The sequence below is a fragment of the Passer domesticus genome, chromosome 7 (assembly GCF_036417665.1).
Source record: "Passer domesticus isolate bPasDom1 chromosome 7, bPasDom1.hap1, whole genome shotgun sequence".
In the NCBI taxonomy this organism is placed as follows: Eukaryota; Metazoa; Chordata; class Aves; order Passeriformes; family Passeridae; genus Passer; species Passer domesticus.
In genome coordinates this window covers 31,815,859-31,830,214 of record NC_087480.1, presented here as the reverse complement: position 1 = coordinate 31,830,214, position 14,356 = coordinate 31,815,859, and the positions used below count along the sequence as shown (strand labels likewise).

Genomic DNA, 14,356 nt, shown 5'->3' with positions numbered 1-14,356 from the left:
CACTACCTGCATAACCTCTGTGGCCTGAAGCTGCAGGAGCAGCAGCCACATGGCATGCGTGTGGTCCCACAGCGCTTCTTCCAGGGCCTCAGTGCCTTGCGCTCGCTCTACCTGTCACAGAACTCGCTCTCAGCCATCCCTGCCGATGCCGTTGATGACCTGCCACAGCTGCAGTGTTGCAGCCTGAATAGCTGCTAGTAAAGTCCAGGGTAAAGAAGCAAAAACGGCCTTTACATAATATCCACGGATGTTTAATTCAGCCACGCAGTAACATGTGCAGGTCCCAGGCACGCACACATGCGGGGATCCAAGTATCTCTCTCCCCAGGGGCCCAGGGTCACCCTCATCTCAGGGCAGTACAAAGATGAAGGCCAGTCAGGGCATAGGGAAGGCAGTGGCTCAGGGACACAGGAGCAGACATAGGAACAGGGGAAGGAGCCAGTGGGGTCTTAGCGGGTTTTTGAGGGAAGCCTCTTGTGTTTCCCCAACCCTCGGGATGCCCCCAGGGTCTCCACAACTCCCCATTTTGATATTATTAAGAAAGCTTCTCTTAAAGATCAACTGAATCAACATAAATGATAATCAAAACCACCCATAAGACAATTTTCAAAATGCAAACAATTCTGAGTCCCTAATGTCCAAATAGATTTTCTTACAGCTGACATGATGGATGTGGGGTTTTCTTAGTATGGTTTATCTGGAAACTGAGTCAGGAGAAGGTTCCTTCAGGAGGGACTGGTTCTCTGCCACCTGTGGCAGGGTTGTTGGCTGTGACTGGCTCTGTACAAGGTCGTGTAGGTGGTGGTGTGCCTGTTGGAAACTCCAAAATAGAAATTATTAACTTTTAAGAAAAAGATGGTTACTTTAGGGAAACTTCCCTTTTTTTCCCCTCCCAATCACACTCCCTCTGGTATTACGAAGGAACTCTGGGAAAAGGGATTAGTGGCGGGAGGCCATGGAAGGGGAGAAAAGGTGGGAGGAATTTGTGGGAACATAAAAAAGGGGTAATAGGACAATGGAAAGGAAAAGGGGATAGTGGGAGGGGGGCAGGGAGGCCAGAGGAAATGGGCCATTGTATTAGAAGAAGTGGGACTTATCCAGTTGGAAGGTTCAGTCATTATGGAGGTGGACTTTTGGATGCAGGACAGCTTGTTGGTGTTCTGTGCCCTTTTGGATTTTAGGCTGTTGCTGGCGCTTGATGGTTGTTGATTTTGATTTTATTTCCTTAGTAGGTGTGTGGAGGACTTCTATAATGTGAATTATGAATAAGGTGGTAATTCATGCTGGAAATGTAAGATTATTAATGTAATATAAAATAAAGCCTTAAGATCATGCCAGCAAAGGGGAGAGGGTGATGGCCACACAGGACAACTTGAAGCCTAGGAGGAGGTGCATTGTAGCAGGCACAGGGCCTGCACGGCCTCCTTGGCGATCAGAGGCCTGAGAGCTAGGAAATGCCAAGTCACCATGACTAAGGCTTTAGAAGCCCCTCTCTTCCACCTTTCGGACCCTGCTTAACTCCCTGTAAATCCATAGGTCACTTTCCCCTGACCCTTACTATTGGACAGTTTTCAAAACCCCTGTAGGGTATAAAAACCCCTAATTCTGCCCGGTTCGGCAGAAGAGTTGTCACTGGACCCTTCATGGAGACCCGAACAAAAGAATCCTGCGGAACCCATACAGCGCTTCTCACATCTCTCTCCCCTGCGTCTGCCGCGGCAGCACCGGGCAAGCTAAAAGAGCTGAAATCACTAAAGAGCTGACTATCACTAAGAGCTGCAAATCGCTATAGCTTGCCTAGGTTGCCTGAGCCCCCCCGCTGAGCTATCCTGGCCGGCCGGCATTCCGTGCTGGGCTCCCGCCCTGAGGGTAATGGCCCGGCCATAGTGCATCATTAACATATGACCCAGGAGATGGGCACTCCCCGATGGCATGAACGAGAAAACGCCCAGCAATGATGGCCCATGAAGATGTCCACCTCAGATAGACAGGACCATCAAGGACATACATCTGAATGAAGGATTCCGGGAACTGGAGACAGATAGACATCAATTCCCAGACGAGGCTTTGTCCAGCACAGGACAGAGAATAGACACTACATGGAATATGAAGGACTCCAGGAGGGGACAAAGGGACTCCACTGCGGGCAAGAAAAGGAGTATAAAAATCGAACTCTGCCAGGCCTCGGTACTGAACAGGGGGATTCAGTGCGATAGAGGCCGGATCATAGTTCACCCACTCCGATCCCAGGGTCGGCACTACTTTTGATTGTTGGCAGTCAGTACTGTGTATCGGTTGCGAATAAATTTAATTTTTATTTTTTATTAAATTGGCTGGATCAATTTTTACCTATAACATGTGGATAATATTTCACAGGTTTGCAGTTTGGTGCATGTTTACTATCTTGCGCTGTAACTCCACCAGGTCCTGTCACACTGGCTGCTTGGGGGCCTTTTATTCCTTGTATTATATTAAATTACACAATTTCTCCATCTCCTAGACTGTGGAGGTATTTCCTGGGGTTATTCTTTTTTATAGCAGTCTGATGAACAAACACATCTTCTTTGTTAACATTCCAGGATATGAAACAGTATCTTTATATTGAATCATTTCACTGTCCCCAAAACATTCATGGTAAGGACTTCTTAACCTTTGTCAGTGGATTTGTGTTTGTGTTGCTGGTGCTGGATGTGTTGCTGGTGCTGGTTTTGCGGCGCTGCTGTCCGAGCTTCGTCCCACTCCCAGCAGTGGTGGCCGCGCTGGAGCCTGACCCCCTCCCAGAGGTCTCTCTCGACTGGTGCCCACGGGCACTGCCGGCGCAGGGCTCCTATTGCAGCGGTGATGGGCGGGAGGCAGAGGTTTCACTGCCTGGACTGCGGCTGTGAACCATCCCCCGGTGGGGCTGCCCACCCACCTGGCAACAGCGGTCCCCGGGCCCACCGGTCTCGCCCGCCCGCCCTCGGCCCCGGTTCCGCAGGCTGCTGCGACCGAGGCTCAGCAGCGAGTATTGGCCGGCTCGCTCTGGCCACGCGGAGTGGTGGCGGGGTGGCCGCGGGTTTTCCGTGGGGCAGCTGTTCGGTGCGAGGGGAGACGGATCCTCCTGAAGGCTGGTTTTGCCATAACATAGAGTAAAGTCAAGGGACCTGCCCAGGAAATTCAGTATTTAGAAGTAAAATAGCAAGATGGACATTGTCAGATTCCAGTGGATGTGGTTAACAAAATAGCAGCCATGTCCCCACTGACCAACAGGAGGGAAACACAGGCTTTCCTGGCACTGTAGTATTTTGAAGATTGCATATTCCATGTTACAGTCAGATTGTAAACCCTCTCTATCACATGACATGGAAGAAGATTGATTGCAAGTGGGGTCCTTCACAGCAACAAGCTTTTGAACAAATTAAAGAGGAGATTGTTTCTATAGTAGCTGTTGGACCAGTCAGGACAGGACAAGGTGTGGAAAACAGGCTCCACACTGTAGCCAGGGAGAATGGTCCATCCTGGATCCTCCAGCAGAAGGGACCTGGGGAAGTTCGAGAAGAGAAACCCTATGGCTCTTGAGTCTGGGATACAAAGGATCTGAGTCCAGCTATACCCCTACACCACTGCAGTTACCAGCAGCTTATGAGGAGGTTCCATCTGTTTCAGAAGTGACTGGCACCAAAGCACAGCTTCCATTGGCACCCAACTGTCAGTGCTGGGCTGGATGTTCTAAGGGAAAGGCATCTTGGAAGTCATTATGAACTGGCCCTGAGGCAAAAATTACAGATTATCATCAGAAGGGGAAGAGCTGAAGGTGGCACGTGCTAAGGAGGCCCTGACCAGAAAATGAAGTGTCACTCTTTCTTTACTGATGGTTCCTGCCATATTGTAGGGATGCATTAAAAATGGAAAGCTGCTGTTTGGAGTCCTACGTGACAACTTGTGGAAGCCACTGAAGGACAAGGTGGATCCAGTCAGGTTACAGAGCTTAAAGCTTAAAGCCATCTAGCTGACTTTGGATATGGTTGAATGAGAGAAGTGGCCAACACTGTTCCTCTGCACTGACTCATGGATGGTGGTAAATGCTCTGTGGGGGTGGCTGGAACGATGGAAAAAGGACAATTGGCAACTCAAGGGAAACCCATCGGGGCTGCTGGAATGGGCCAAGACATCACTGCCCAGGGGAGAAGCTGGTTGTGAAAGTCCCTCCTGTGTATACTCATGTGCCCAAGAGTCAGGAACTAAAGAGCACCGCAACAATGGACAGGGGGATGGGGCTGCCAGGATTAAAGTGTCTCAGGCGAGTCTGGCCTGGCCATACAAGAGTGAGTTATTTTCAGCTCAGTGGGCCCATGATGCCTCAGGTAACCAGTGTTTCATAGGCAGATGAGAGGCTGCCCAGGCAAGGTAAAGACCTTTCTGTCCTGGAACATTTCATGTGGGAGCAATGGATCCAAATTTTGAGCTTGGCACCAAATTTAGGATGTTGGGCTCAGAAAGTAAATGAAAGCACATTTCCTTGGAAGGAGAAACACGTAGTTCTGCTGTTAGTGCTGCAGATGACTGTCGGCAAAGGAAAGGAAAAGGCAAGCAAGACCCATCTCTCCGGGCACCTATTCTGTTGGAGAAATCCTTGGATATATTCCTTAGTAGAGGTGGTTTCCCAAATTCCTCATATATGCTCCTGAAAGGGAATGACACCGTTTTTCCTTGGAAAATAAATTACTAGTCACGGTGTTTTAGGACTAAGACATTTTGCTGGCCTTCACCTCCACCCAGCAGATGATCATCTGCAGCACCATCAGTTGGACAAGGTGTTTCCCTTCACAAGAATAAGTACTGTCATTCACGTTGAAGAACCTATTTGCAGCATTTGGAGCCAAGTTCCAGTACTGAATATAGCTACGGCTCTAGACATTGCTCTCGCACCAAACAGACTAGGGCAGAAAAGTCTTGCTGGCATTTTTCTCCTCTCTCCATTTTATAATCTGTGGCTAGCTGCTTTCCTTCCCATGTAAAAGCACTGTCATTCCATTTCAGGAGTCAAACACACAATTTTGTAAATCACCTCCATTATTGAGTATGTCCAAGGATTGCTCCCAAACAAAGGCTCCAGGACAGAATGGTCTTGCTGGCATGTCTCTCTACTGGGCAGATGATCATCTGTAGCACCAACATTAGGACTGGGAGTTTCACTTTTCTAGGAAAGGTACTGTCATTCCCTTCAGGGCCAGAGTTCTGACATTTGGATTCAAACTCCAATATTGAATACCTAAGGATTGCTCCCACACAAAAAATGTGAGAACAGAAAGCTGTTGCTGTCTTTTACCTTCACTTTGCAGTCATCTAAACACCACCAGCAGGACTATGTGTTTGCCTTCTCAAGGAAAGGTACTATCATTCATGTTCAGGAGCACAGTTGCAGCATTTGGAGCCACACTCCAATATTAAATACTTCCAAAGATTATCTAACACAAAATTACCTTTGTGGTCATTACCTCCCCTGGGAAGCATATCTGCGCAAGAAACAGTGGGTTATGTCCTTTTCTTCCCATGGAAGATCACTTTATTCTACTTCAGGAGTCCACAACCTTACTTTGGATACAACTTTCCAATATTAAATATATCCAAGGATTGCTCCTACACAATATATGTCAGGTCAGAAAATTGTTGCTGGATTCTACCTTCCTGGGGCAGCATGTAATTGGCTCTTTGAACCCTGTATCTAGATATTTTCGTTCCCCTGTAAAAGTGCTTCAGTCATCTTTAAGGAGCTCACCACAGAAATTTGGATACCACCTCCAGTACTGAAAACATTCAAGGATTGCTCCCACACAAAATGTGGACAGACATGTCTTGCTGGCCTTTACCTCCAATGGACAGAGCTCCTGAAATAAAACTAAAGCGCTTTACCATGGGAAGGAAAGAATGTAGCCCCAGTGGTTTAGGTGCAGGTTACAGGCTGCCCTAGGAGGGTAAAGATCAGCGAAAGCTTTCTGATCTGGCAGCTTTTGTATCAGAGTCATCTTTGGGCAAATATAACATCGGAGGTGGTATCCACATTTGAATGATGGGCTTCTGGATGAGAATGACAGTTCTTTTCTGTAGGAAGGAAAGCATGTAGCCCCAGTGTTTGCAGTGCTGATGAGAGGCTGCACATGGGAGGTAAAGGCCAGCCAAGACCTTTCTATCATGGCACCTTTTTGGTGGGAGCAATCCTTGGACTTAATATTGGAAGTGTTGTGTAATTTGGGTAGTGGGTAAAATCCCTGGTCATATTCAATTAATTGCACTTACAACTGAAAAGCAGGTGTGATGTAGAATGCATGTACTAAGTTACCATACTTCTTAGCTTAAATAAAAGAAGTGACTCTACTCTGTGGGTTGAACTTGTTAATGTGTGAACCAAATTTGCTTCCTGCTGGCAGTGATTGCTCCTGCAATAGGGATAAGCTGTCCTTCGATTTCCTTGATCCTCAGTGGGGGTGTGCTGGAATCATTACTGATATAATTCCTGGATAGAAAAAACAATATGAATCTCAGCAGCATTAGCCTGGACAGGTTACCCCTTAGTGGCTCAAGTTGTTTAATCACTCAGACTAATGACGAAATTCCTTTTTCCCACTCAGAATCTCTCTGTACCATCTCTTTAAATGCGGTTGAATTGAATAGGGAATATTTCTTTGGTCTTTCATGGTGTTAGGCCTTGACATTCTTCAGGAGGAATCTCAACTTCTACTTTATGAAGTGCTTGCCCACTGCTGTTGCTGCTTCCTGTGTTTTCAGAGGGCGACACCTGCAATTTGAGTTGTCCTCTATGAGTAGTGTGCTCTCCTAATTTGAGCTATCAGTTCCACAAAGTTTAGTACAGCAGTGATTGTAGATGTGGTACTGGTGTTCAACTGCCTGTAATAAACCATAAGCCACAACTGTCTGTTGGCTCTTTCATGAGCCAGACCCTAAGACTAGTTTGGCTGGTCTGAGCATGGTGCTCATAACACCACAGTTATTGGTTCAACCAGTGTATGGCCCATTCACTTAACAGCTGGACTTGATGATCTTTGTGGGTGCCTTTCAACTCAGAATATTCTGTGATCTGTGATATAATAGCAATGCCAACAGCAAACATTGGCTAAACACTGGCAAGTTCTATGAGACTGGAGTGTGTTAAAATGATCACTGGCCACTATCTCAGACAGGAGAGACAGGAGTGTGACTGAGTGATAGTACGTTTTTCTTTTAATTTGTCACCACCCCATCAATACTCAAGCACACGGGTGCTCATATTGTGGCTGTTAGGTTTGCAGTATTGGGTACTTCAGCTGCTAGTGGGGCCAAATTGGCCAGAACTTCAGAAATTCCACTTCTCCCTGCAGCAAAAATCCAGCACGGGGACACACTAGCAGTCTTTGGATCAGGGAGTGCAGGTGCCATGTGGAGTCAGCACAGTCTCTGGATTCCTTTTAGGGTTTGGGCTAATGTTCAAACATGAACATTGACTCACTGCCATCAGGCAGATAACAGATTTAAATGTTCAGAACATCAAGACCCAAACATTGTCACTGTGATCTTTGATTGCAAAGCAAGTAGGCAATATCCACTTCTCATCCAGGACCCATAAATTAACCTTAGCAGCTTGGCATTTGCTCCATTTACTAAAGTGATTTTAACTCTTAGCATCTGGATCATACACCCATCTTCTTGGCATCCTGCTTCATCACTACTCAATGTTGTGCTCCTGTATCTATTAGAAATGTAATTAATCATTGACAAGAACCAACTGGAATCTGGATGTATGGGTCATTAGTACGTATGTATTTATAGGGTTCCACTTGTTGCATTTCAGTCTCACTTGGCTTGTGCCTGCAGTGCTTTTGCAAATCAGCCATCTGAATGAACGCTGCACAATACAGGGTGAATTGGTAGCTTGCTTAAGCATCACCTTTGCCATTTCTTTCAGTTTTCCTCTTTTCTCCTTTTCTTCCTGCAACTGTTTCCACAATTGTTCAGTTCTCAGTAACAGGGATAAATAAGGTTTCCTCTCTCAGGTCTTGTTTCTCTCTTCTATAGTTTTCCCTATTCAAATTCTAAAATACTTGTCTTTCCTTACACTCCGCTGAAGCAAGTAGGGTCCTAAGATGATCTTTCTTGATCATAAGTTTATTCACTTGGATTCTCAGTTTTTCTTCTGTCTCCATCTCAGAAGCCAGTGGTGACTTTGATACCTCATTTTCTGTGCAAGTCTTATTTTTGGTGAGCCTCCTTAAATTTTTGCAGCTGCCAGCCCCCAGCTCACTGGAGATGGCAAAAGTTGTTTATAAGACTCCAATTATCAACATTAGCCTGTGGGGCCATAGTAATGATATGTTTCCCAGGAGTCCCAACTCCCACATCAACATCTTTATCCTGCTTGTGGCAAGGGAGTGCAACTTTCCTTTTCCCCAGGCACTCCATTCCAGGCACTACATTCTCCAGAACAGCAGTGGATAATTTATCACTTCCCGAGAAATTCCTTTCTGCAGGCTTTTCGCTCACACTGCATTCCATCATGTACTGGGAACCTGCTGCTCCCTTTTGGGCAGTCTGCTGTCTTGGTGCAATTCCAGTCTCTTGACTGTTGTTCTGTTTACCAGCTGTTAAGTGAAACCCATCCTTCTGCTACAGCTAATTAACCCTGAAGATCTCTCTCTTTAAGGGTATTTTCCCTTGTCTTCCTCTCTGTGGAGTTAACACTTGCCTCAAGTGATCCTGAAATTCAGCCGCAGTGTTTTATCATGTCCAGCAAAACTCTAACCATGGGAACCATATACTTGGACAACCAGTGATGTAGGTGAGGACTGTCCTGGAACACCTGTCATTCATAAGTTGCAAAACGCTGCCTTCTGTACACTCTCTGTCCCATTATCTATAGTTGGGGTCTTGATCCTAAGCAAATCACCCCTCTCTAATGGATTCAATCTCCTGCTCAATAGGGGCACTCCGAGTTAAAGACCAGTTTTCTCTGGTGACTCACTATTAAAAATACTTCTGGCCTCCAGAAGCCTTGGGCCTCCACCTCAGATTCAATCACCCCCTGCCAGAGGCACTCTCCAAACACATCCAGTTTCCAGTTACAATTATACTTTTACTGGAACTTTGCTATCTTGGCTGCTGTGTACCACACTGTTTTAGTAACAGTGTGCAGACCCTGATGATCATAGAAGATTTAATCTTTAATTTGGGATTGTAATGTGATTTCCTCATTATCAGATGTACTGCTGCTTATAGGGTCCTTAGAGACGTCAAAGCAATTTTCTGTCCTGTCCACAATTTGAGTTTACTTTCTTTGAAAGTTCAGTAACAAAAATATTCCCCACCAACCTCAGCACCAGCCTGTCTGGGGAAAAAAGAGGCTTGAGGAGACCCCAAAACTGGAGGTATCCCAAACCAAGTGGGTGGGGGCTGGGCTGGGATTTTAGGGGGGGATATTTGGGGTCCCTGAGGTTTGGGGGACTCAGAGGGTACACCAAGGATGGCAGGGATGGACAGGTTTAAGGGGATTTGGGGTCCCAAGTAGGTTTTGGGTTCTGAGGTTCGGGAGGGGTCTCCAAGGCATGAGGAAGAGAGGGTTGGGGTGCTAGGGCAGGGTTGGGGTTGGGCAGGTCTGTTCTGGGGTCCCTCTCGCGCCCTCAGGCGCAGGCACAGCCACTGCCGGTGCAGTGCCCCCTGCAGGTGCAGCTCCCCCTGCCGGTGCAGCGCCCCCTGCAGGTGCAGCGCCCCTCCCTGCTCAGCAGCGCCTCGAGCGGCAGCAGCGGGAACAGCAGTCTGGGAACACCCAGAACCCCCACAGCCCCAGCCCCCAAGTGTGATCCCCCAAGCCGCGCCCCATAGAGACCCCGTTGAAGCCCCACCGCCAGAGCTCCGCTCATGGACGGGGCACCTCCAGAGCCCTGCCCTCACGAGGGTACTAAGCCCTGCCCCCCACAGGCAGCCTTGCCCTCGTTCAATCCACCTCTAAGCACGGTCCCCAAAGTCCTGAGCTCTGCACTAATCCCCTAAGTTCTGTCCCCTAGGCAACCTCCCACCACCACTATACATGAAACCCCTTAGGCCCCAAGACCTTCCTGGCCCCCATCCCAGTTGCCCTCATGCAAAATACTCTCGGAGTTCCCCTCCCTGTGGGTTCTCCCCTTCAGAGTTCCCCCCTGCAGTGCCTCACCCCCAAATCCCCTCCATCCTCCCCAGCATCAGCACCTAGGGGTCACAAACATTTATTAATTTACTGGGGTACAGCAGAACTGGGAGGGTCTCCACTAGGGTGGAGGTCCTGGGTAGGTTTCCCTGGGACTGGCATTCTGGTGTGGGGGGTTCCAGGGGGATCATTGGTAGGGGTCCTCAGTAGGGGTGCTGGACTAAGGAAGGGGACCTCCACCCTGGGATGGGTCCCTGAAGGGGTTGTTGGGGATCCTGAGGTGGGGGAGTCTCTAGGGTGGGTCCACGTGGGGGGACTTGGGGGACCCCAAGGGGGGGGTCTCAGCATGACGGTCCCATAGGAGGTCCCAGTAAGATTAGGGGGTTGAGATTGTCAGGAGAGACCCTCAGGGGGTCCCCATTCAGATGCCCCCCGTCTCGGGTCCCCGCAGGCGCCGGGCCAGCTGCAGATCCTTGGGGAACAGGGTGACTCGGCGGGCGTGCAGGGAGCACAGGTACGCGTCTTCCAGCAGCCGCACCATGAAGGCCTCTGCTGCCTGTGTCCCAAAACCTGAGGGAGGGTCCCCAAAGCCCCCCAGCATGCCCCAACCCCCACAGCTCTCCCCGGGGGCAGAGACTCCCCCCCCCCAACACACACCCGGGGGGCAGGGTCCCTCCAAACCCACCCATAGGTGACGAGGGGGACAGAAACACCTTGTGCCTGTAAATGTGTTAGGGGGGGATCAACACCCAGTGACCCATCCTCAATCCCTGACAGACCCCGGGAATAAGGGACCCCCCCCCACCCAGCATCCAGAGACCCTCTCAGCATCCATGGAACCCTGTCCCAGAACCCATAGACTCCCCCCAGCCAATGGAGACCCTCCTAGACTCCCCCTCAGCTCCCATCACACACACCCAACAAACCTCTCAGCCTCATCCAAGCATCCAAAGAGACCTTCCTGGACCTCCCCAGCCCCCCAGAGACACCCCAGCACCCACAGACCCCCCTGCAGCACCCACAGAACCCCCTCCCACAACCCCCACGGAAACCTTCTCAGTACCCATGAGATCCCCCTCAGCCCCCTCCCCACCCCTCTAAGTTCCCTGGATACCCCTGCAGGACCTATAGGACCCCTCCAGTCCCTCTGTGACCCCCGTCCACCATGCCTGGGCCTCCCGAGCCCTACCTCCTGCAGTGCCAGCAGGGCCATGCTCTGCCAGCGGTAATCGACCCCGCGGGTGAAGAGTAGGCAGAGCTCCCGCACCTGCGGCAGGGAGGGCACGGGGAGGGGGCACATGGGGGCAGCGGGGTCACAGGGAGTGCGGGGACATTGGGACAACATGGAGGAGATGTGGGGACATTGGGGACATCCCAGGCTGGGGCCACCACCATGGCGACACCCTGGAGATGTGGAGACACTGCCCTGGGGACATCCCAGGGACCTGGGGACACCCTTGTTGTCACCCTGGAGACACTCTGGGGACACCCCAGGGAGAGGAACAGCGGGGACAGGAACACCTAGGGATACACTGGGGAGTGGGGATGTGGTAACATCATGATGGGGACACCCTGGGATCTCCCAGGTGGGAAGCAAGGGGGAGCACCACTCTAGGAACGTCTTGGAAACACCCTCGGCCATGGGAACATGGGGACACTCCCCTGGGGACACCCTGCTGGGACAGGGGGGACAGTGTCAGCACAGCAGGAGGGGCACAGGGAACACCCAATCCATGCAGCTTCTGAAGGTGGCAGGACACAAGGATATCTGGAACCACAGAAGGACACTGGGGGACATGCAGGGATGTTGGAGGAGGATGGACCCACCATGTCACGAGCATGGGGAGGACAAGGACATGGGGAGGGCTGGAACAGGGTGGAGAGGGGGCTCTGGGGGAAAGGGATGGTCCTGAGGAGTCACAGGAGGTGATCTGGGGTTCTGGGGGGTAACTTGGTGGGTCTGTAGGGGGTTGGAAAATCCCAGTGGGTTTTTGGGATAGGGTCCAAGGGGAGGTTGGAGGGTTCCAGGTTGGATTTCAGGGGTCCCAGGGTGGACTTGGGGTTGGATTTGAAGGGGTCCTAGGGATTGTTTGAAGGGTCCCAGTGGGTAATTGGGAGAGTTGTGTGGGGAGCTGAAGGGTCCCAGGGTGGATTTGAAGGCTCTGGGGAAAGTTGTAGGGTCCAAGAGGGTTGATCTGGGGTGTCCTGGGATGGATTTGGGGATCCCAGGAGGGGGGATCCAGAGTGGTTTGGAAGATCCCAGACAATGTTGGAGGTTCTGGAGTGAAATTGGGGGGGGTGGGGTCCTGGAGGGGGTTGAGAGTCCATGGGGGGTGCTGGGGAGGTTCTGTGGGGGAAACTGGGATGTCTGGGGATTTTAGGGTGCAGTGTTCATTTTGGGATGTGGGGGGTTCTCACCAGGCGGGCGAAGGAGCCGGGGCGCAGCAGCAGGCGGGTGCTGCTCTGGTACTTGCGGATCTCCTGCAATGCCAGCTGACCTGGGCGGCGCCCTGCAGGGGCATTGGATAGGGGTCTGTGGGGGCTTTAGAGGATCTGTTTAGCCTTAGGGGGGGGCACAGATGGGGGCCTCTGAAGGAACATGGGGGTATAGGAGATCTATAGGATCTGGCAGAACACAGGGGGCTATAGGAGATCTATGGGCCACTATAGGGGCCAGAAGAACAGGGGAAACCGTGGGGGTTATAAGGGATCTGTAAGGTCTGGGGGGACATTGTGGGTATGAGAGATCTATAGGGAGCTACAGTGATGGCCGATATAAGGGAGTTATAGGGGACAGGGAGTACGGGGTCTATAGGGGAGAGGGAGTGTGGGGTGACTATAGGTGATGGAAGCATATAGGGGTATACAGGGCACAGGCTGGGGGCAGAGGACAACAACAGGAGTGCTCAAGAGGGGGCCTAAAAGGGGGCTCGTTGCGGGAGGTCCATAGGAGGTGTCTATAAGGGGAGTCCCCCGCCCCTCACTCACTGCGTGCCCGCGGCCGGGGCGGTGAGGGGGCGGGGGTTCCGCCGCGCCGTCGGGGGCTGGGTTTGGGGCGGGGCATGGTGTGGCCGAGTCCACCGCAGGGTCAGGGCGAGTCCAGGCGTCCGGCGGGGCTGGAGGAGACCCGGCAGCCGGGGCAGGGGCAGTCAGGCCGCACTCAGGTGTCCGGGCCGCCCACGCCACTCCCGGGTATCCCCAAGCCCCGCTCCCCGCCAGTGACGTCACGCCCGGGATCCGCCGCGCCGTTCAAATCTCCCGCCGCGCCGCGCTGTTCGTGACGTCACTTCCCCCTGCGCGCCAATCGGGGCGCGCGACCGCTCTGCGCCGCTGGACTCCGCGACTCGGTGGTGCCGGGCCCGCCGGGGCTCATTAGCATAACTCTGCATGGCCCCGCCCCCCGGCATCCCGCGCCTCGGTGCTCCCCGGGTAGTCTCAGCTATCGTGTCAGTGCCGTCCCAGTACGGGCTCTGTAATCGTCCCGGTGTGATCCCGGTCACTCCCAGTGTGGTTCCCGTTGCTCCTGGTCATTTGCATGGCTCCAGTTACTCCCAGAATGATCCCAGTATGATTCCAGTCCCCTGCAATGTGATTCCAGTGCTTTCTAGTCACTCCCAGTGTGAGTCCAGTATGATCAAAACGACTCCCAGTATGATCCCTGTCACACCCCACCAGTCCAAATCAATTCCTGTCCCTACTAGAATCATCCCTCTATGATCCCAGTCACTCCCAGTATGATACTAGTTGTCCCCAGCATGGTTCCAGACGCTCCCAGTACGAACCCAGCATGGTTCCAGTTGTCCCCTCCTGTATGATCCTAGTTGCCCCAGTTGTGGTCCCAGTACCCCCAACATGGTTCCAGCATCTTCCATTTGCTCCCAGTGACTCTTCAGTTGGCTCCCAACATGGTCCCAGTAGCTCCCTGTGCCTCCCACTACCCACTGGGGGTCACTCAAGGATTACAATTGTCCATGAAATCCAGTGGGAGAAGCAGATTGGGGTGTTAGTGAACACATGGTGGCCCAGGTGCGCTTTGGGGTCTCATGAGGGCACTGCCTCACATATCTCCCAGTTAACCCCTAGTTCTCCCAGTGGGCCACCACACTCCTTATTTGACCCCATCAAGCCTCCCAGTTCCCCCTAGCTGTCCACCCACACCAGATGTTGAACAGGACCAGCCCCAACACTGAGCCCTGGGGAACGCAG

The 14,356-nt window shown here is 51.6% G+C and overlaps 1 protein-coding gene across 2 annotated transcripts; it reads right to left on the bottom strand.

Moving 5' to 3' along the window:
• Positions 1-235: 235 nt before the first annotated feature.
• Positions 236-13,377, bottom strand: LOC135304710 (histone H3-like centromeric protein A). Of its 2 annotated transcripts, none has more exons than XM_064427421.1 (4): positions 13,139-13,377; positions 12,569-12,660; positions 11,340-11,417; positions 236-820 (listed from the first exon to the last, which is right to left on the bottom strand). In XM_064427421.1, exons 1-4 carry the CDS (start codon positions 13,212-13,214, stop codon positions 710-712), a joined length of 357 nt encoding a protein of 118 aa, XP_064283491.1. In that variant the 5' UTR covers positions 13,215-13,377; the 3' UTR covers positions 236-709. The 2 variants fall into 2 exon arrangements, with proteins under 2 accessions (XP_064283491.1, XP_064283490.1); XM_064427420.1 differs by lacking the exon at positions 236-820 and adding an exon at positions 10,214-10,706.
• Between the last annotated feature and the right edge of the window lie 979 nt (positions 13,378-14,356).